The sequence below is a fragment of the Onychomys torridus genome, chromosome 1 (genome assembly GCF_903995425.1).
Source record: "Onychomys torridus chromosome 1, mOncTor1.1, whole genome shotgun sequence".
NCBI lineage: Eukaryota > Metazoa > Chordata > Mammalia > Rodentia > Cricetidae > Onychomys > Onychomys torridus.
In genome coordinates, this window is record NC_050443.1 from 101,277,557 (window position 1) to 101,299,860 (window position 22,304).

At 46.5% G+C, this 22,304-nt stretch overlaps 1 protein-coding gene across 7 annotated transcripts in view; it reads right to left on the reverse strand.

Annotated features, from left to right (window-relative positions):
* The window catches only part of Arhgap17 (Rho GTPase activating protein 17), an 89,340-nt gene extending 68,513 nt beyond the window's left edge, over window positions 1-20,827 (reverse strand). For 4 of the 7 annotated variants that reach the window (XM_036191468.1, XM_036191462.1, XM_036191442.1 and 1 more), the window contains exon 1: window positions 20,641-20,826. In XM_036191468.1, the coding sequence (XP_036047361.1) occupies window positions 20,641-20,693 (53 nt within the window). In that variant the 5' untranslated portion in view covers window positions 20,694-20,826. Of the gene's footprint in view, window positions 1-20,640 lie in introns of all 7 variants that reach the window. The other 3 variants (XM_036191486.1, XM_036191455.1, XM_036191447.1) reach the window with 1 other exon arrangement.
* Between the last annotated feature and the right edge of the window lie 1,477 nt (window positions 20,828-22,304).

A 22,304-nucleotide genomic window follows, 5' to 3' on the forward strand; every position in this document is an offset into this window, starting at 1 on the left:
AGAAGTGGAGCTCAGGTGCCAACACCCAGTAACTAGCTGGGTATCCCATTTAGGCTTGTCACCCCAACTCTGAGTGGGAGCGAAGAAGGATAACTGGGGCTTGCTGACTTCCAGCCTAGCAAAGGAAACACAGGGCCAGGTTCAGGGAGAGACCCTGCCTCAAACGGATAGGTGGAGAGTGATAGAGGACACCTGATACCCTCTCTAACACCCCCACCCAAACACAGCCACAAGACAGACACACACACACAAGTAGACAAACCTTTTAAAATAAATGAAGGATATTAACCTAAAGATCCAACAAGACCAGAAAACCTAAGCTGGACAAATATAAAGAAAATACGTCAGTATTATAAAAACTGTTGTTGAAATCAAAGACATGGAGTAAACCTTCAAAGCAGACAGAAGGGGAAAGACACACAGAGAACAAGAAAGAGAATGATGCCTGTCTTGCAGAAACACCAAGACCAAAGGACAACAAAACAGCATCCTGAATAACTGGAGAAAAATAGCATATTTAAAGAGACAAAGGCCAGAAGGCCATCTCCAGGAGCCCCCATGAGCCCCTGGAGTGGGGCGAGAAAGGCCAATGAAGAGAAGCCAGGAAGAGTGCACTGACGGACCTACTCTGGTGGGAAAGGCTCTTAGGGAAGGATGGCAAAGAGCTCTTCAAGCACAAGCCAACTCCACAGAGGCTGTATGCAGACTCCCGGACAGAAAGACGAGAGTGGGAGGGAGGGAGGTAGTTCTAAAGTGGGTATTTCTGCTCCAGGCAGTCACTCTTGCTATCATACTTCAGGGCCAACATGCAAGTAGATATGCAAGGAACAATGAAACAGTTTGAAGACTTTATCTACTTTCCAGGAGTTTCAGCATGGTATGGCTTTTGAAAGATTACCAATTTTCAACTCTCAAACTTCTCTGGTCTCTGAGAGCTTGGGAAACAGAGAAGCTTAGGCTCTTTAGAATTTTAGTGTTTCTCAAACCTGACATTGCTGACATTTTGGTTTAGGTAATTCCTTCCTGCGGGGGCTGACCTGAGCACTGTGGAATATTTCACAGCATCCTGGCCTCTACCCACGGAGAAATGAGTGACAATGTGTTCTATTCTCTCCTTCCCCCACAGTAGTCGCATAAAGAATGGCTGCAGATATTCCCAAACATCTCTGGGAGGAAAGGGGACCAAAACTGCCCTCCGCATGACAATATTCAGAAAGGAGGTGTGTGTCTGTGTCGAGGTAACTGTAATGGCCTGGTTGTTGGGATTGTGCAAATCCGGGAGCCCCTGAGAAATGAGAGGATATAAACACTTGCTTTATTTTCTGTCCACATTCCACTTCCTCTTCTGAATAGGTAACGGTGGGTTAGTTTTTAATTTGCATTCTGATTAGTTGCCCATATTTTGTTAAAGCCTGGGTTTAAGGGTATTTCTGAAGTATGTCTAATGTCCTCCCATCCTGATCTGGACCAAGAATGAATGAACAATCTATACTTGATTTCCTTGTTCAGTGACCCACTTCTTAATAGGCACACCTGGGACTTTGCTAAATGGTTTCCACTCCTTTTTTTTTTTTAGCTGAGGATCGAACCCAGGGACTTGGGCTTGCTAGGCAAGCACTCTACCACTGAGCTAAATCCCCAACCCCACTCCTTTTTTATTTTTCTATAACTTAAAAAAAAGTCTTTTATAACATTCAGTGTTTTAACATTAATTTTAACAGGGGATAAAAAATAAGTATGTTCAGCAATCATCATAAACTAACGCAGTGGTTGTCATCCCCTCTGGTGGTCCAACAACTCTTTCACAGGGGTCGCCTAAGACCACCGGAAAACACAGATGTCTATATTACAATTCATAACAGTAGCAAAATTACAGTTATGAAGCAGCAACAAAGATAATTTTATGGTTGGGGTCACCACAACATGAGGAACTGTGTATTAAAGGGTCGCAGCTTTAGGGAGGTTGAGAACCACTGAGCTAACATGTTCCCCAATGCCCTACACTCCTCTCCTCACTGGGTTTCAGAGATGCACTGATAAAGACAGCATGTCAATGTACTGTGCAGCTGCAACATGCTACTGTGGTCATTATATGCCTAAGATTGTCAAAAATAAATTTATAGCTGAGAGTAGTGGTGTACACCTTTAATCTCAATGCTTTGGAGGCAGGGGTAGGTGGATTTCTGTGAGTTCAAGGCCAACATGGTCTACATAGTGACCTAGTGAGTTTCAGGATAGCCAGGGCTACACAGAGACTCTATCTCAAAACAAAAAACAAAAACAAAAATCAATCCATGAAGTCAATTAATAAACTAGGGGTGGGGGGGATAAGAGTGCTTGACCTCGAGGATTACTGGGGAAATGTAGCATTCCAGCATGAGTCATTTGGATGCTGTACAAACAGGATATTAGTTTTCTCTTGCAATCATGAGAAGAACATCTTCAAATGTTCTGGTACAGTGCTGGTCCTTGATCATGTTAAGCAGGAACTCTCCTTCCCACCAGCCCCTGAACTCTTACATCTCCTTCAAAACTCTGAAGATGGAACCTAAAACACCCATAAGTGCATTTGCAGCTCCCCTGACCCCCCAAGAATGCACTGGCACTTTAGAGTTGGGATATATCTAAGAGTTAAGCCTGGAGCCAAGTCCAACCACCACCAAAGACCTGAGCAACCACGAGCATATATAACTTGGTATCTCTGTGCCTGTGCTTACTAGGAAGAACATCTATCTTACAGAATTGAAAGATTCAAATGGATACATAGGCAAAGTGCCTACTACCTAGAAAATGCAAAAACAACAACAACCAACTGTTTTTGTTTAGTTGCAACATAAAGTAATCAAGGCTCTAGACTCTGGAACAGATGGACCAGGTCTGTGACCTGTTTTCTTGTCTTAGCAATAAAAAGGGGTAACAGCAATCATTTCCCAGGATTGTTGAGTCTAAAACAAGTTGGTACATGACTAATATTTGGAACAGTGCTAACATCTAGTAAAAATCTACTAAGTATTAGCTATCATTATTGTAGCTGTTTTTCCAGAAAGTTCTTCCAGGCAACTGTGTGGAAAGATGTGAGCAGGGAGGGATCACATATTGGAGGCTGTGCTGGAGAGTTTTATGTCAACTTGACAAAAGCTAGGGTCATCTGAGAGGAGGGAACCTCCACTGAGAAAATGCCTCCAAAAGATCAAGCTACAGAGCTGGATGTAGTGGTGCACACTTTTAATCCCAGCACCTGGGAGGCAGAGGCAGGCAGATCTCTGTGAGTTCCAACACAGCCAGAGCTACAGCAAGACCCTGTCTCCAAAACAAAACAAAACAAAAAACATCAATCAGGTTGTAGGCAAGCCTGTAGGGCATTTTCTTAATTAGTGATTGGTGTCTGGAGGGCCCAATCTATGTGGGTGGAGCCACCCCTGAGCAAGTGGTCCTGGAATCTATAAGAGAGCAGGCTGAGCAAGCCATGGGAGCAAGCCAGTAAGCAGCACTCCTCCACTGCCTCTACATCAGCTCCTGCCTCCAGGTTCCTGCCCTGCTTGAGTTCCTGTCCTGACTTCCTTTGATGATGAACTGTGATGCTGAAGCATAAGCTGAGCAAACCCTTTCCTCCCAAAGTTGCTTTGGTCATGGTGTTTCATCATAGCAATAGTTACCCTGACTAAAACAGAGGCCAAGGAAGAAAATACCAAACACCATAAGAAAATGGGACTCAGGTGAGAAGTGGAGGGCCCATACAAACAGGCAGGCATTCTGCAGAGGGGACAGGAAACTGTTTCAACCATGGACTGAGCAGGAACTGTCCCAGAGGTGATAAACAGGCCTTTGTGAGTGGGAAGCAGGAGCCTCACACACCACCAAGAGCATCTACTGAATGTCTGCTGCACACAAGCAGTCTCCATTCTAAGGAAGTATCCAAAAGATCTAATGGGGTGGAATGAGATCAGCTCTGGAAATGCTGAGTTCCAGGGACCAGTAAACAGGACAGTGGAGCCGTCTAATGTGATTCAGTCACCTGGACCAGAGATGTAGCATGCTGAGGGTATCAGCAGCAACTGTGTATTTTGGGAGTTGGCTCTGACAGGAGCCTCACGCATACAAGGGAGATCCACAGCAGGGAACACACAAAGAATCCCCACAGAAGGAAGGGAAGATGGCAGGAGAGAGATGTGTAGGAAGCAAGGATGACTGACAGGTGGAAGGAGAGTTGAGGACATGGTATGTGGGCGTGGGGCTGAGATGAGTGGATAGTGCACAGAAAGGAGGGAAGCACTTTGACCCCTCAAGACCCATTTTCAATGACTTTTCCTACATCTGTCCAAGTGAATATTGCTATCACTCCCTTTCTAGTTTCTAGAAAAACTGATTTAAAGACTTCATTTGGGGGCTGGAGAGGTAGCTCAGAAGTTAAGAGCATTGACTGCTCTTCCAGAGGAACTGGGTTCAGTTCCCAATATCCATAGGGCAGCTCATAACTGGCTGTAACTCCAGTTCTAGGGGATCTGATGCCCATTTCTAGCCTCCATGAGCAACAGGCACACAGGTGGTACACAGACACACATGCAGGCAAAACACCATACATATATAATAATAATGATATATAAAAAAGCTAGACAGTGGTGGCGGCGCACGCCTTTAATCCCAGCACTCAGGAGGCAGAGGCAAGCGGATTTCTGCGAGTTTCAGGCCAGCCTGGGCTACAGAGTGAGTTCCAGGACAGAGAAACCCTATATGGAAAAATCAAAATAAACAAATTAATCAAAACAAAATTTTAATTCTAATTGGCTTGGGACTCATTCATTAAAACAGTAATTTGTTCGATCCTATGGATACAAAAATAAGCCAAATGGTTATCAGAGGTCAAGATGCAGGCCAAGATGAAGTCAGTACCAAGAAGGGCGGGAAGAGCTGTCATCAACTGAGAAGACAGAGTTCTGTAACAGGGGGCTGCGCAGAAGAGTGAGTCAGGACCTCGGGAGGAGGGAGGTTAAAGACACACCTGCCCAAATGACAAGAGCAGCATCTGCTCAGCCAGCCCCTGAGCCCAACAGTGGGACCTCCAGTTTTCTCTGGAAATTGGGAAGGTAATCCAAGGGGAGCGGATGTGCCTGGAGTAGGGTGCAGCAGCTGTGAGAAAGTGAAAGTTTGGCAAAGGCACTGGGGAAAATGGACTGGGCACAAAGCCAGGGATGGGAGGCAGTACCAGAGGCCCGTAGAGCTGCAGGCGGTGAGGTTTTGGCAGTCCCAACCTGCACAATTGGGCTGTCTTTCTGGCTACCCTCCACATCCCAGGTGCAGGAGAGATGCCAAAGGCAGGCACTTTGCAGAAGAGGTAAGAGAGAAAGGTTGGCTGGACAGAGTCTTGAAAGTGATGTTCAAGAGGAAATGGTGTGACTGACTCAGGACACACAAGAAGCTCAGAGGGAACCGCCTGGGAAGGGGACTCTGAGAAGGGACAGACTGTGGTCAGAGCAGACAAAGGATCACAGTGAAGCTTCCCATCAGTAGTGTATGACACAGCTTCTCACTGCCCCCCCCCCCCCCATGACAGCAGCATACCATTACCTTGAACTTGGCCAATTTTACAGGTGAAAACTGAAGCTTTGCGTTTCTGAAAAGTCACAGCAGGCATGGTGGCCATGCCTTTAATCTAGCACTTGGGAAACAGGAGGTGGACAGAGCTCTGTGAATTTAAGGCCAGCCAAGACTACAAAACCACACTTGAGCTACCCAGAGCAAGATCCCATCTCAATGAAACAAACAACAAAAAGAAAGAGAGAGAGAGAGACAGAGAGAGAGAGAGAGAGAGAGAGAGAGAGAGAGGGATTCATCCAGTCCCAGTCATCTGTACGCAGCTGTGAACCTTCTGTTTATTTGCTCATTAGGCCAGTATTCTTTAAATTGAGAGCTTCATATACTAGGGTATTAGCCATCGATTGTGGCTACTGTTTTTTCCAACTAGCATCCAACATAGCATTAATTATGATACCATAACAGACAAAATTACTTATTTTGTGGTACTGAGGACCAAAAACTAAGGCCTTGAGCACCCAGAAGTGCTCTGCCCAAAATTTAATTGCTTAAATCTATTGGGTTTTTTTCCCCACACTTTTATGGCAAACCACAAAGTACTTCACTTTTTATGATAAGCTGCACTTATTTCTATTAATTTTTTATGATGTTTTTCCCCTTATACTGGGCATTGACCCGGGGACTTAAAGCATGCTAGGCAAGTTCTCTAACACTGAAACTGCTCCCAGCCACTGTGTAAAACTCTTGATCCATTTGGGATTTACTTTGGCATACGATGGTGAGGTAGAATCTAACCTGACTGGTCCCCAACCAATGCGAACCTGTTGTCTCATGCCATTTCCTCACTGTCTTGTGATACTTCTTTATCACATGTCAATGTCTTAAACATACCAGGGCTCGTTCCGCTGTGATGTCAAGAGCCCTTAGAGCCAAGCACAGAGGCTGAACAGGCCAAGGTGAGAGGGAGAAAGGGGGCAGAGCAGGGAAAGAGAGAGGGAAGAAGGGGGAATGGAAGAAGAGGGAGGGAGGGAGGGAGGGAGGGAGGGAGGGAGGGAGAGAGGGAGGGATGAAAAGAGAGAAGAGGTGAAGGGGGTGAGGGAAGAAGCGTGAGGGAGAGAGAGTATGTGCTGGCAAGCTGGGGATCAGAATGGTGGCACCTCAGCTCCTTGGGCTCAAGTTCAGCACGCTCACTACACACCACAGCCAGATCTTTAAACCACCTCAGTCAGCCAACTGAGAAAAAAGCCGGTTCTGACGAGAAATACCTTAAGAACTAGGAACTCTCATCCCCGAGAGAACACTTCTGCTTTGAGGGGAGCTCACATTTAACACCAGAGCACGTGTTCTAGAGACTAGTGGAAGAGAAGACCCCCAATGGAAGTGACCACTGCTAAGGCGTCTCTCCCGAGAGCAGCTGCAGCACGGAGCTCTGGCTGAGTGTCTTTGAGAAATGCTGCTGGGTTTGCTGAGCAGCCAGACTGGAAGAGGGAGTTTCCTCACCTTGGAGCTCTTGTCCATGGCCTTGATACCTCTGGAGCCTGTGAAATTACATACAGATCCTCTCGGTGTGTGGGAGGAGTTCTGGCCCGAGAACTGTTACAACCTCCACCTAAAAAAGCTTCAGCAAAGCCTCTATTCTTAAAGAATGCCCAAGGAGTCAGAGCCTACAATTAAGGCTATTGCCTTGTGACTTGCTAACCACTTCCTTAAAAGCAACACGAACACACCACCACCAATAATCCATCTCAAGTCCTTTACCATTGCTCATCATTCTTCCAGTTCTTTGTCTGAATTTGTGTTCTCCTTAGAGCCAGACTAGTACAAACTCAGCATCCAGCCAAGCAGCCACACAGAACAAGTGGCCCATGTAAAATGGACTCGGCCCATAGGACTCTCAGAAGAAATGCAGAGTTCACAGCTGACTATGATGGTGTGTGGCTGCCATCCACTTGGAAGGCTGAAGCAGAAGGGCTGCCATGAGTGTTAGGCTGGGCCAGCCTGGGCTACATAGTCAATCCCAAGCCAGCCTGGGCTATACAGTGAGACCGTGCCTCCCACTCCCACCCTTACACACACACACACACACACACACACACACACACACACACACACACACGTGTATGGAGTACAGAGTTACCCTCTCAATCTTCCTACTAAAAATGCGTATTCCAAGCCATCATAAAGGAATGGTGGCTGGAGAGAGCTGGATGAGGATCACCTGGGATGTGAGAGAGTAAGTTCAAAAGGCAAAAAAAATGTCAAAAAGTGAGACATAAATCTGTCAGCCCAGCTGTGGCCTCCTTACCAGGTCACGTTACCATTTCCACTCTCTGAGGACTGGGATCCAGTCACCGTCATGAAGGATGTTCTCTCTCCTAGTTTATAAATCTTACTTTCACCTGCCTCAGCACCAGACTGTAGTGGACCCTCTCTTTGGTCCCTCCTCAACCCCTCCAATCGTAGGCAACATTTGAGAAGCATATTCATATTCATATTCATTGAGAAGCTATATTCATTTCCCAGACTGTACACCTCATTCCAGTACAAACTAGCTTGCAAACATGTTGGCTCCCCCTCCCTCAGCTGGCTCTGAAAATATCATTAAAGGACAAGTTTGCTTTCTTCTGCCAAAATACTCACCTGTCAGCCTTACAAAGACTCAAAAAGGGAGACATACTCCACGTTGTATCTCTGAATAGAGTGAAATAATGCTTCCAGACTTCACAAGCAACCCAGATTAGAACCCTTGCATTTCAGTAGGATTTGTGCTGCAGTTTCATGTCAATTTGATATGAGAGGGAACATCAATTAAAAAATGCCTCCATAAGATGGCAAGCCTATAAGGTATTTTCTTTATTAATGATTGATTGTAAGTGGCATTATCCCTGGGTCGTGCAGTCTATATGAAAGCAGATTGAGCAAGCCATGAGGAGCAAGCTAGTAAGCAGCAACCCTCTGTGGCCTCTGCATCAGCTTTTGTCTCCAAGATCCTGCCCTGTTTGGGTTCCTGTCCTGACTTCTGTCAATGATGGACTACGACATAGAAATGTAAGCCAAATAAATCTTTTCCTTCCCAACTTGCTTTTTGGCTAGGGTGTTTCATCAAAGCAATAGAAACCCTAAGTAAAACAGGATTGGAATATTCCTTATCATGTTTCTGCAAAGCCAAGCAGGAATAGACTCACAGATCTTCCACACAACAATAATACCAGTAAGGATACAGCAACACGAGCCTGAACAATTAAAAAAAGAATATAAAAGAAATCATCCAAAGAAATGGCAGGAAAAAGCCAGTCTATACAACTACTCTGAAAGATAAGACATGAAGATCACACAGGAACAGGGGCAGCAACTCTGTTCCTAAAAGGAGGGGAGGAGAAAAGAGAGCAAAAGATAGAAGAAGAAGGAAAGAAACCGAAGAAAACACAGAAACCACAGATGAGATGTATATATATACTAGTGAACCAAAGATATAATAAAATGATCAGTTGCAACTAGTCAAATATACATAGTACATTAATATCACTCATGTTAACCAATAAAAGTAGTTAGGTCCTTAAGCATAAGAAAACACCTGGTGGTGGTGGTGGTGGCGGTGGTGTAGTACACCTTTAATCCCAGCCCTCAGGAGGCAGAGGCAAGCAGATCTCTGTGTGTTCGAGGCCTACAGAGCAAATTCCAGGACAGCCAGGGTGGTTATACAGAGAAACCCTGTCTCAAAAACAAAACAAAAACAAAAAACAAAGAGAAAACACATGAAAGCACATAAAAGTCTGTGTATATAAAAGCTCCGCCATGCCCAATCACCCTATGGCCCCAGGTAGATTTTCTGCCTCTACCAAATCTTCTGGAGGCTCAGCTCACAGATGACTAAACCATACATTTCTGGAAAATAAATTAATTTACTTTTGTACCAATAGGCCTTAAACAGAGTAGGTACCCAATAAATATTACTATTGGTTTATTTATTTTATTATTCAGACAAGTTGTCACGAGCTCTGGCTGCCTGGAATTCACCATCCTCCTGTTTTTGTCTCCCATGTCCTGGGATTCTGGCATGTATCACTACCACACCTGGCCCAATTAATATTTTAATGAATGAATCTCCAAACAATCAGAATTTTAAATTCCCTAGAGGCTAAAAAAGAAGCATTATCAGTATACTTTTTAAACAAAAATTAGGGGGAGGGTCTGGAAAACAATCATATGAAAAGCACTGGCTGAACCCAGACTGAAAAATCAATACATCAGATTAGGACCACCAGTTACTGAGACAGTGCAGAACTGGCACTCACACATCAGCAGATCCTGAAGCAGTGGGAGCACGGAGGGCCAGTAGAAGACCAAAGAACACGTAAGAAAGAGGAGGGAGTGTTAGACACATAACACAGAGGTGAAGAGTCACCCTGCGGCCCATTTCAGCAAGGAGCAGCCAACTATGCCTCAACGTCCTTGGCTCTCCCCGCCCCTCTCCTGCAGCTTGCACACTGCAGTACTGTTTTCCCACCCATCGGAGGTGCCTCCCATCAGGCCTGCTTGGCCCCCCCTCCCAGCCTAGTGCAGGCCTCCGAGCCACTCTCCTGCACATCCTAGCCACACCTGCTCCCGGGCGTCCAGCCCAAAGCAGCATCTTCCCTTTCTTGGCTGCACACAGAAGGGCCCCTCAATCCGACTGCGGTCGTCGGCAAACCATGACCTCTTCAAATTGGAAAAGGAAGTTAATGACAGGTTACCAAGAGGCACAAGCCACCAACACCGCCTGTCTCCAGGGATTGGTGGTAGTGGTGGTGGTGGTGGTGGTGGTGGTGGTGGTGGTGGTGGTCCAAGACTGTGTTTTCATCTTAACATATGGGAGTTCAGGGGATACATTATTAGCTGTTAACATTCCCAAATGCAAACACAATGAGGGTATTACAATGATCTGAAGAAAAGTGGGCCATCACCATCATGCACGGGGAGGAGTTTGTGAGGGCCCACTCACCACTGAAGTACTGTGGGCAGTTAACAGCTATTAGCAGAGGGGGTACCATTCTTTTTAACCTATTCCTGCTCGTGCAAACAATCCTAATTAAATTCAGTGGGTCACACACAAAAGTTATGAAAGTAGGGGGTGGGGACTTATTGAAAAGAGGGGGTTCATTGGGAGGGGAGGAGGAGAGAGAGAGGGTAGTGGGAGTAAAAATGACCCAAAATCCATTATATATGTGTGAAATTATTAAAGATATTTAAAAAAACAAGTATGAAATAATTTAAAGTGTACTACAATAAATACAATAATAACACAACAGAATTTCAATGAGCAACCAAATTTCTCTTTGGAAGAAAGATGTAATTAGTTAATACCAGGTTAAAAAGAGGTGGGGGAAGGACACAGCAATTCCAATGCTTCTGAAGCTTTCAGAGGCAAGCTACACTACACCGACAGACTGTCAGTGTGTGCCAACAGCCATTCTCTCCCCAGGGCCTGAAACAAGAGTGCTAGGGAGCAGCCCCAGCTGTCTTTCTGATGTACAAGCAGAAGACAGTAAAGGACAGAACAGACAGTGCCAGCTCCCTACGTTTATCTCTGACCTGCTGCAATGCTGTTGTCACTCACTACTGCCATCAGCCTGGCAGCAGGATGCCCAGGTGTCCGTATCCAGAGAACCTACCTGAACACGTGCCTTCCCCCCGGGCACATGTCAGAGACCCCTGTGCTACACCCACCATCCTCAACCCTAGCACCCCCATATGCACTGAGCAAAATATTCTGGTGTATTGCCCCAGGTACGGCTGGGTTTGGTTTTAATCAGCCACTCCAGCCCTTAAGTCTGCAAGTATCCGATGACGGTGTGAAATCCAAGCTGGTGGATTTCTAAATGTTTACCCTGACAGGTGACATGGAAGAATCTCCATGCGTCTCTCAACATTTGTTGATATAAATATTTGTGTTCACCTGAGTCCCTCTTGACTTGCTCTGTGATTTATGATTTAAGGCATTTATGAGCATACATCTGATTGACTTGCGTGAAATAATATGAGAAAGTAAAGAAGAGATACTAATGAAACATTAAAGGAGAGATCAAATGGAGGGCTAGACCAAAGGGCATCTCTGATAAGGCAGACACCGAAAAAGGAAAACTGTGGGAAGGGAGTGGAAGAGAGAACTTCTTCAACACTCAGCACCCACTAACAATACCGAACACTGCAATCAATGAATCACCAGCCCTCACAACTAACTGAAAGAGACGGACGCTGTTTTCAAACAATCTCTCATCCCATTGGCAGCAGTTGGGATCTACCTACTCAACAGCTTCTCATCTGGCACACAGGTTTTCCCCAGATCTGTTCTATCTTCCGGAATTTGTCTTAGACTCAAACTAGTCCAGAACACACTGCTCCACACAATTCACTGCTGTGTCCCTTAAGCCAGCAAAACTAATTGAAAGACAATCTTCAGTCCAGGTGAAAACTGAGAGGCTGACCAAGGTGACAGGAAGGATGCCTGCCCATCAAGAGCAGAAACCATGTGAAAGGATAAGAACAGGAAACTGGCTGGGCGGTGGTGGCGCACGCCTTTGATTCCAGCACTCGGGAGGCAGAGGCAGATGGATCTCTGTGAGTTCAAGGCCAGCCTGGTCTACAGAGCAAGTTCCAGGATTGCCATGGCTAAACCCTGTCTCAAAAAAACAAAACCAAAAAAAGACTAGGAAGCTCATGACAGTGACAACAGGATATAAAATGTAGGGGAAAAAACAGGACTTGCAAAATGGCTAGGGGTTATGGTGGCATTCATGTCCTTGGGGAAGGAAGAAAAAATTTTGTTCTGTTTTATGGTCACAGGGAACAGAACTCTGGGCCTCACAGATGCCACACCAGCACTCCACTAGTGAGCTGCATCCCCAGCCCAGCACACTCATTGTAAATTCTCTGGGTTCTAAGGGCCACCCAGGTCATCTTTCTAATTGCTCAACCCTACTACTGTAGTGTGTGACCAGGCTAGTTGCAAAAGGCCTTCTTTGACAAAGCAGGATGGATTAGACTCAGCCTGTAGGCAAGTCTGGTGACCCCTGGTGTAGGGAAATTAGGAAAATGAGGAGAATTTAAGGATGAAGGTCATAGTGAGTTCAACTTTTGCAGCGCACTTAGCAAGAGATGTTCAAGACTAAGATGGAGTGACAGGAGAGGAGTGGTGCCAGGTGCCAGGACCACAGCATAAAACTGCACACCATCACCATCAACCAAGAGGTGCGAGTTCCGGGGCTGAGGTCACCCAGGGGATGGGTGAGCAGAGAAGAGACCAACAGTGCTTCCCGGGGCCAGCACAGTTGGCCTTCCTCTGTATTCCCATCTGTGGGTTCAGCCAACCCGGGTAAGAGATATTTGGGGGGAATTTTCTTTTGTCCTAAACAGATTTTTCCTTTACCATTATTCCCTAAAATATACAGTGTAACATTTATTTATAAAGCATTTACAATGTACTAGTTATACTAAGTAATCCAGAGATGATTTAAAGTACGTAGAACAATAGCAATGGCTATATATGAATAGTATGACATTTTATATGAGACCTGAGCATCTGAGAACGTCAGCATCCTCGACCATCCTAAAGGTACCCAGTGGCAAAAATACAAAGAGTGTGCAGTGCTACTTAGGACCATTATGTTCCTGGAAAGGTAGGAACAGTATAACACAACCTTTCTTAACTCATCCTTTTTTTAAAAAAGGGCTTCTCATTTTTAAAGATTTATTTATTTTTATTTATGTCTGTAAATGCTTTGCCTACATGCATGCATGCATGTATGTATGTATGTACATTATGTGTATGCAGTGCCTCAAGGCCAGAAGAGGGTACTGGATCCCCTGGAACTAAAGTTACTGTGAGCAGACATTTCAGTGCTAGGAACCCAGTCCTCTGGAAGAGCAGCAAGTACTCTTAAGGTCTGAGCCATCTCTCCAGCTCCAAGGGCTCCTCTTTTTAAAGTAGGCTTTGGAAAATATCCAACTTGCTAGGAAGTAAGGCAGTTGTAAAATAAAATACCTACCAATGTTTTTGTTTTCTTCTTATACAGTATTTTATATAAAAATAACACATGTAAAAAATAATAACAACGACTAACAAATCAGCCAGCTACATCTTAAGAAGCAGCTCACTACACCACCACTGACAGCTTCTCATGCCCCCAGCGGTAGTCTCTAAGCTATACAGGTCAAAGCAGAACACCTCAGGCCAGATGAAATCTGCAGGTGTGTTTTCTTTGGCTTACATGGATAGATTTTTTTTTTTTCTTTTTAGTTGCTAACACTGAAGTAACAAAACTTTACAAGAAAATCAACATTCTGGTGCATCACTAAAAATGGGAGGCGTTAAAAGCATGTGGGAGGCGGAGGCAGGCCAATCTCTGTGAGTTTGAGGTCAGCCTGGTCCACAAAGTGAGTTCCCGAGGTGTGAGGGGGCTAGAGTGACAGCTCAGGAGGTAAGATCGCTTGCTGCTCTTGCAGAAGACCTGGGTTTAGTTCTTGGCACCCACATGGTGGCTCACAGCCATCTGTAACTCCAGTTCAGGGGATCTGATGCCTTTTCTGACCTCTGAAGGCCCCTGCATACATGTGGTACACATTTATATGCACAGGAACGCACACTTACAAAACATATGTTTGCCCCTCTTTTTTAAAAAGGGAGATGTGGCTAAACTATATGTACATTCACCAAAGCAACAAGTGGCTGGAGCTAGACAGTAATTCCCTCATTTAATGGATAAGTGTTCAGCGGTCCCCACCATTCCCTGTTCTCACACCCGTCCCACTTCGTTTTTGTATCTGCCCCGCCACTTGAATTTGCAATCCCTGCTCATATACTATTAACTGTAGTTTCCGATCTCTTGGAGTATGGAAGACATTTAAAAGACTTAGAGACATTCACATAGGTACATTACTACAACTAAAATAGATCCACAATCCTTATCATTGGGGGGGGGGGTGCAAAAATAAAAATAAATTTGAAACTCACCAGGTATACCTGGAACTCATTGACTATAAAGTTGATCTGTCATGACAAGAAGCTACCATGGCAGCTATATTTTTACATATCCTTTGGGGATATGCACACGTTTTGCTACAGATACACACTAGGTTTGAAGCTGTTACCCAGACTCAGCTGGAGGTTACCTATAACACACTACTTCTCTAGAGACTGGAAAGTTCTGAATTTTGAAACTCATCTGAAGCAGACATGAAGGCATGCCTGTCATCACAGCACTTAGGAGGCTGAGGCAGAAAGATCAAGAGTTCAAGGCCACACTGGTCCTGTACAGCAAGACCCCTTTGTCAAAACAAAAACAAAGGCCTCACGGGTTTCACATCTGTAAATGTGGGTCCTTCAGCCTTCAGGAAATTACATGCAGAGTAGATGGGATGTAATAACTTGATTCAATGGATTTTTACTTGGTTACCATGGTATCCACCTACGTCTGAGAAACAGAATGATACATATAAAGTATTCCATAGTCTGGCATGGTGCACCCTCCATTGCAACTGAAAACCATGGAGGGTTCTGCCTAGCACCAGGAACTTCTGTCATGGGGGTGATTCATAACAGAGTCCCATGTTGCTGTCATAAATAAAGTTAATGCTAGGTGACCACATCCTTCTGTACTATTTTTTCTACACCCCTCTCCGGAGGGGGGTTGATTTTTATACACCTGTCAATAAGCGGTCTAGCATTCTAGAATTCTGCAACCTGAAACCCACCCAAGGTGGTCTCAGATGATCCAATTAAGAAGATACGCAGATGTGGATCTTTTCCCCACTCCTGCTGTATCAGAGGCTGGATGGAAGCCACTGGGCTCAGTACCTAGCTCGGGTACCCTGTTCAGAGATCTCTGGGCGAGAGGTAGAGTGAAACCCAAGGAGAGGAAAGAGGCTGTCAAGTCAGTGAAGAGCAGAGTGTTATGGCAGGCAAAGCAAGCAGCGAGTATGTGACAGGCATGCATAGGAAGCGTTGCCTCACAGTTAAGTTCTATACAACATGGTACCAGGGGACTACTGTGAGATCAGCAGGTAGCCATGCACTTGGGCTAAAGTGATTTCCTGCTGCTGTAATGGACGGCTGCTTCTGCTCCCAGAGAGAGTCTTTAGATCTCAATGATCAGGACGAGGTCAGCAAGGAATATAAAGAGGTAAAGCCCATGAGCTATGGTCTATGCACACAAGGAGCTGATGCCTACCCTAATATGAAAGCTGTGGCTTGCTCCAGGACCTGTACTAGACAGGGATATTCGATACTGACAGAATTTCCAAGATTCTTCTAGAAGAAGCATGAGATCCACATTTTTCAGATGAAAAGTACCAATTTTTTAACATTAACAATAAATGAATAAGCACTGAATAAAGCAAACAGAATATATCTATGACCTGCAAGCCGACAGTCTGCCATCTTTGGCTGTGACCATTCATGTAGCCAGAACACTCAAGAGGACTGTCAGGTTTCTAAACCTCAGCACTAATGCAGCTGGTACTGCACAATTCCTAGTTGGCACTGTTCAGGAGGACTCACAATCTCAACCCACTAGATGCCCGCAAAAGATGCTAACAGCAACACTGGCCCCACCTACCCAAGTCATGACCATCAAGAAGGCTGAAATATGGCTCAGGGTACAGCACTTGCCCTCAGCAAAGCCTCTAAAAAAGCCTCCAGATATGGACCAGTGTTCCATGAGGAAACACAGTCTTAGGTTGAGGGCCACTGAATTACAGCAACATCACAGCTTCCAAGATTTGATGGAGACAGCTCTGAAGATGAATTGAAACACCATGTATGTCTGTGTCAACATCAGACACTTAGTTTAGATCCACAACTCCATCATGTACCAGCTCCATGACCTCTCTGATCTCTGGCTTCCTTATTGTTAAATCAGGAATAAACAACATCACTCCAGAGCTGGCTGCTGGGAGAATGCAGTGGAGTCCCTCATGAGAAGTGCATTGGCTTAATGATCATGGAAGATGTTGAAAGTGTTTGTTCATAAACATGACACCTTTCCTGGTGAAAAGGAGCCTGAGTTCTGTGGTCAGAAGTACAGGGGCTGCAGGGGCAGAAGGCCCACACCACGTCCTGTGTGGGTCACTCAGCTGTGCCAACCTGGCGAGTCATTTGTCCTCCTTCATAAAATATAAATGGCAGGTGCCATGGGTGAGACCCAGGCCAAACAACAGCGAGGCACAGCCCGTGGTAAGTCGCACTGTAGAAAGGTGAAATGATTGCTGTGGCCCTATTAAAGACCTCAGCAAATGAAAATGAGCTCTCCAACAAAGCCAGAGAACCAACGATGCCATGCTATCAGGTAAAGAAGGGACCAGGTCCCCTGAGGCCTTTCCTAACACAGAGCCACAGATCACATCTGGCCTCAAAAAATGTTGTGTAGTGTCATGTAATACTACAGTGCTTGCTTAACCTGAGTTAAATGCCATCTAATGTTCACCAAAATTTACATTTTAGGCATCTTCCTGAGAACGCCAGAGGTTGGGACCCACATGCCTTCGGGTTCTCTGCAATCCTTCCCTGGCCCTCGAGACACCTAGGTTTGCAACCTTGACTTACCAAATGAAAGCACTCAGACCAACTCCCATCAGGGCAGACTCTCTGCCAGGGATGTTCTCCTAGTTACAGCCTTCCAGGTCCAGTCTTTACACATGCATCTCCTAACTTCATACTTCTTATCCTCCTGTACAGCCTCCTCTACTCCAGACAACACCCACCACCACCACCACCACCATCCTGATCCCCTGGTGCACCATCTGCCTCCACTAGATTAGCTGAAGGAAAGAGTTTCCCACAGAGAATGCCTTTCCGTTTCCATAGCAAAACTGAAAAAGCCCTATGGGGTTTTTATTGCTTACCTAATCAGTGTCTGCCCAGCAGCACCCCAGTTTACTTTGGGGAACTGGCACTCCTACACTCTCTGTTTGGGTGGGGTTGAGTCCATTCCATTTCCCAGGAAAGGCATGTGACCCAGAAACAGAGTCAATCCCGGGACTTTGGCCACAGTCACAAAGTATTCTTTTCCTCTGAGACTTGCACTAAGAATAATGGAAGTCTGTGAACCCAGCCTGTCTAAAGAGTAAACCCTCCTGGATGCCCCCAAATCTAGCACTGGTATGGCTGGGGCAGGAGGACTGGGAATTCTGGGCTATCCGGTGAGGCTGTCTCAACAAAAGCTGTGCCATGTCTGGACTCCTGCTCACAATCGATGGACTCCTTTCCCCTCCAGCACCTCGAATTGTGTTTTCTCATCACCAGAAGAGACCTAATCCTTGCAAGAAAATCTGAAAGCAGTACTTGAAGGTGGAAGGAAAACAGAAGGCTTTGCTCACATCTACTGTGAGCAGCTTCTGTGGCCTCCCTCCTCCATCCAGGGCAGACAGGTTCTCCTCTGTGTACCTGCCATCCTTTTGAAAGTGCTTATCTTATGTTTACAGTTATTTGGGGCTTGCCTATCTCTTCCATATATCTACTGAGCAGCTCCAGGGCAGAAATCTTTTATTTATCTGATTCTTTAATATCACACAGTGGCGTGCAATGTGGCCTCAGAGTTCACTGCATATCTGACTCATCACAGAGCAGGTGGGCAAAAACAACCCTTCCCACTACTCTTCTTTACATCATGAGACCACGTCATAAACCTTGCTCACATTGCCAACAGACTCACCCATCCTCTGTACACAAATTGCATCATGATAGCTCATTCTTTCTAGGCATTACTAATCATCTCCTTGCTGCCTCATGAAACTTCATGGTGCAGTTACAGGAATACCTCACTGCAAGGTAACATCTAGAATTCTACAAACTGATAAACTATCGGTGTGCATTCACACATATAAATTCCTTCTCTATACAGATCATAGCTGGGAGAAATCTGTGCTAGAAAAGCATTGATCTTACCCTAAATACACCCATATCTGCTTCTGGTGCCTACCTATCATCTGGCTCCCCATCCAATAATAATTCTCAACTCTGTCCTCCATTTTTCTTTCTACCCCTTAGGGTTACACACACACACACACACACACACACACACACACACACACAGAGAGAGAGAGAGAGAGAGAGAGAGAGAGAGAGAGAGAGAGAGAATGAATCTAGGAAATCAACAGCAAGAGAGCAACAGGTTTCTCCCTAGTAAAAACAGATGTTCTGACTTGAGTCCCATAGCTGCCACACCCTTACAGCTTCCACTGGCATCTAGCAATAAAGATTTTCAAACAGTCAAAGGTCAGGGCCAGAATTACTGTCCTAGTATGAATCACCACTCTACCCTGTTCACATTTTCCCATACTTAATCCCACAGCACCAGGCAATGTAGTCACAGCTAGACTCCTGGAATTAACAATTTCAACAGGCCATCTGTCATGGGATAGGAGTCACAGATCTTGGGAATCAAAGACCCCCAGGAAAGACTCTCAGGTTGCTTAGTCAAACAGCCAGCATAAGCAGGTAAAGAGGCAGTTTGATTTCAGGAAGGCAGGTAGTGCACGGTATCATGACAGTGCCCATGGGGGACATCAAGGATCTCCCTAGGGTACAGAGACTATCACTGAGAAGCCTGAGGAATGAACAAGAAGTATCTCTCAGCTAGGTGTGGTGAGAGAGGCTTCCTGGATGTTCAGGAAGAGGACACTACTGCACAAGAAACAGAGGCCTCCCGTGGAAACTGAAAGTGGGTAGGGATGGCTGGAATGTGAAAGCAGGAAGGGAGGCTGGGGGGAGCAGGAGCCACAGAACCCCAAACCGCTTTCAAGATGGAAGGCTCCCAGAACTTAACATAAAACAGCAACTGTCCCTCGTCCTACACAATACAGAACCAAATAAATAAATAAATAATTAATTAAATAAGAACCTAACAAATAATATATCTCGGTATTCACTAAGTTGTGATTCTGCCATGCATACTGCTGAGAACTCTGAAGGGGGTATGAAATTCACACACAAAAAAAATGATCACTTGTCATAATGTTTATCGTTTGAGCCATTAGATTTACCTTGATTTTCCTCTTTTTTTAATTCTATACACAACAGAAAAGTAGGCATGTCTGGATTTAAGAGGCAGAGATTCTGGAAAAAGGATAATGCATACCAAGACTACAGGACGGGGATTTTTTTTTTTTTTTTTTTGAAACTCCGTAACAAAACTTAGCAGAAAGTTGAGGGAAACGAAACATTCTAAAAAGCAAATTTAGAAAACTCAAGAGGAAGTAAAAGTATTTTCCTACACATAAAAAAAGAAGTGTCTCACGTGCTTCAACCAACCCAAACTCCCCTTAACTGTCAGAGGAGGAGGGAAAGAGCAAGAGCTATGAAAAAACCATCTATCTCCGTGCAGAATAAACAGTGAATTGGTTCAGCACAGCTATCCGCCCTGCAAGACCTTGAAATATTTGTTCCAGATAGCACAGCACATAACAACAGCCTCCTGAAGCTCTAAAAACCACAAATTGTTCCTGTTCTACAGCCTACTAATCTACAGTCCCTCCTGTATTCTTTCCTTTAAAAAAAAAAAAAAAAATCAATGTTTCCTGTCAAGCACTCATGCAGTATCAAAGAAACACAAAATATGTTTCCACATCCAAGGTGAGAAAAGACATCCTTTTCCCTTTCCAAACTTCTAAACCTCAAGAACTCGCAACAAGTTCCTAATCGTCTAGATTTTGAGATTGCACGTCTCGATTCTTCACAGGGAGACTGAATTTCACTGGCCTAACAATCCTTCAGTTCGCTGTGACCAGCAAGCTCCCTGGAAGGAAGAGGCTGCAACTGCAGGTCGGCGGGGAGAGCCTGGGAACGCCGCCCCTAAAGCTGCGCGCCTGGCACTGCGTTAGGAACTCAAGTTTGCGGAGTTTTCGCAGCAGGCGGCGAGCTCGGGCTGGCGGGGACAAGGAGTAGCAGAGGCTCGCGTGGGTCCCCCGAGGGCGATGTTCCTTTGGACCGGACAATGGGCAGCGCCCAAGCCGCAGCTTGGCGCAGACCCCCGCCCCGCTGGCCCAGGCCGGGCCGCGCCCGGGGCTCTCCCCGTTCCCCGGTTCCTCGCGCGCAGGACCGGCCCGCCCCCCCGCCGGCGCGCCCCGCGAACTCGCCTGCCGACGGTCTGGTTGGCCAGCTGCTTCATGCGGTTGAATTGCTTCTTCATGGCGGCGGCTGTGGCGGCGGCAGGCCGCGGGGCTCGGGCCGGGGAGATGTGGGGACCGTCTGGCGGTTCCTACATCGCTTCCCGGCCCGGGAGGCGGCGACGAAGGCTACAATTCGGTCCCGCCCTCGTCGCGTCACTTCCAGCGCCGCCGTCCGCCCCTCCTGCTTGACCGAGTGGGGCCGAGCTGAGCCGAACAAGGCCGAACCCAAAGAGGTGGAGTCGAGCAGGTGAGAATGGGTGGGGCTAAGCCAATGGGGGCGGGGACCAGTGCGGCCTAGAAGAGGTGGGTGGAGCCGAGCTGTGCGGGGCGGGGCAGAAACCCGAGAAGTCTGGCGGAGCCAGACCAAGCTAAACTAGGCGAACCTAGGGGTGGAGCCGAACTAATCGTTCAGCGGAGGAGTTGAGCCAATCGGGATTGGACGAGCGTGGCTCAGCCAAGAAGGGCGGGGCCAAGCCCTGCCGGGCACCTGGACCTAGGCGGTTCTTAGCTAAGAGCCTGGCGGGAAGGGCCGAAGGGAGCCTAACCTGGGTGGCTACTCTAGTGGGGCCAGCTAGAACGTGGGTTAGCCTAGTATATCCGGGCCCAGTCGCTCAAGGCGGATCACAGAAGGATGGTGACTCACCCAGCCGGACCCGGGAGCCCAGCCAGCCTAGAGAGACTCTAGAGGAGCTGGCCCAAGCCGAATAGAAGGGGAGTTCTTAGCCAAGTGAGGCCGAGTCAAGCGAAGGAGAGCAGAACCGAACTAAGTGAGGTTAAGCTGAACTGAGTGGACCGAACTTAGAGCGGTGGGTCAGACCAAGGTATATCCTAGCAGAGTAGGAGCGAGCTGAGCCAGATCAAGCGGGATGAACCAGCCCTGCGCGGAGCTCGGGGCTCCCAACACCCTTACCCCTTGCCCTCTGTCCCGCCCAAAGGGCAAAGTATCAGGAGAGAGAGTGTCCTGGAGGCCTGCGACTCTTTTTCAGGAGCTGCTCACTGGTCCATGAGGAAGTCTAAAAGAGTAGGATCAATCAGATGAGGGCCACCTATAGAGTATACACCTAGGCCCACAGCCAAAGGAGACTGGCCCTGCACTGATGGGTCTCTGAGTCCATGCTGCCTTAAATTACCATAGGGGTTCTGATTCCCAGCCCCCGCAGGCACAGTGGGGTGGGGCGGGGAAACTTGGTGGGATCTTTTCACATTGCTCCAACTGCACCGGGTGAGTTTTATGACCTGCAACCACGTCAACCTTACTTGGCAGCCCTGGCTCCGTGTAGACAATATTCCCTGAGTTCTGTAGGCCATGGCTTCTTTCACAAGCTATGTGATAATTTAAAGTGTCAACTTGACAGGATCTAGAAACACCTTAGAAACAAATCTCCGCGCATGTCTGTGAAGAATTATCTACATTAGGTTAATTGAGATGAAAAGACCCACTGGAAATGTGGGCCACAGCATTCCATGATCTGTGGCCCCGGGCTGCATAAAAAGAGGAAAGTTAGCTGAACCAGGAGCCTTCATTGACTTCTGCTTTCTGACTGTGGAGGCGAGTGGCCTACAAGCAGGATCATACCCCTACTGCAGTGCTGTCCTCATCAAGGTGGACATCCCTCCAACCGGAAGCTAGA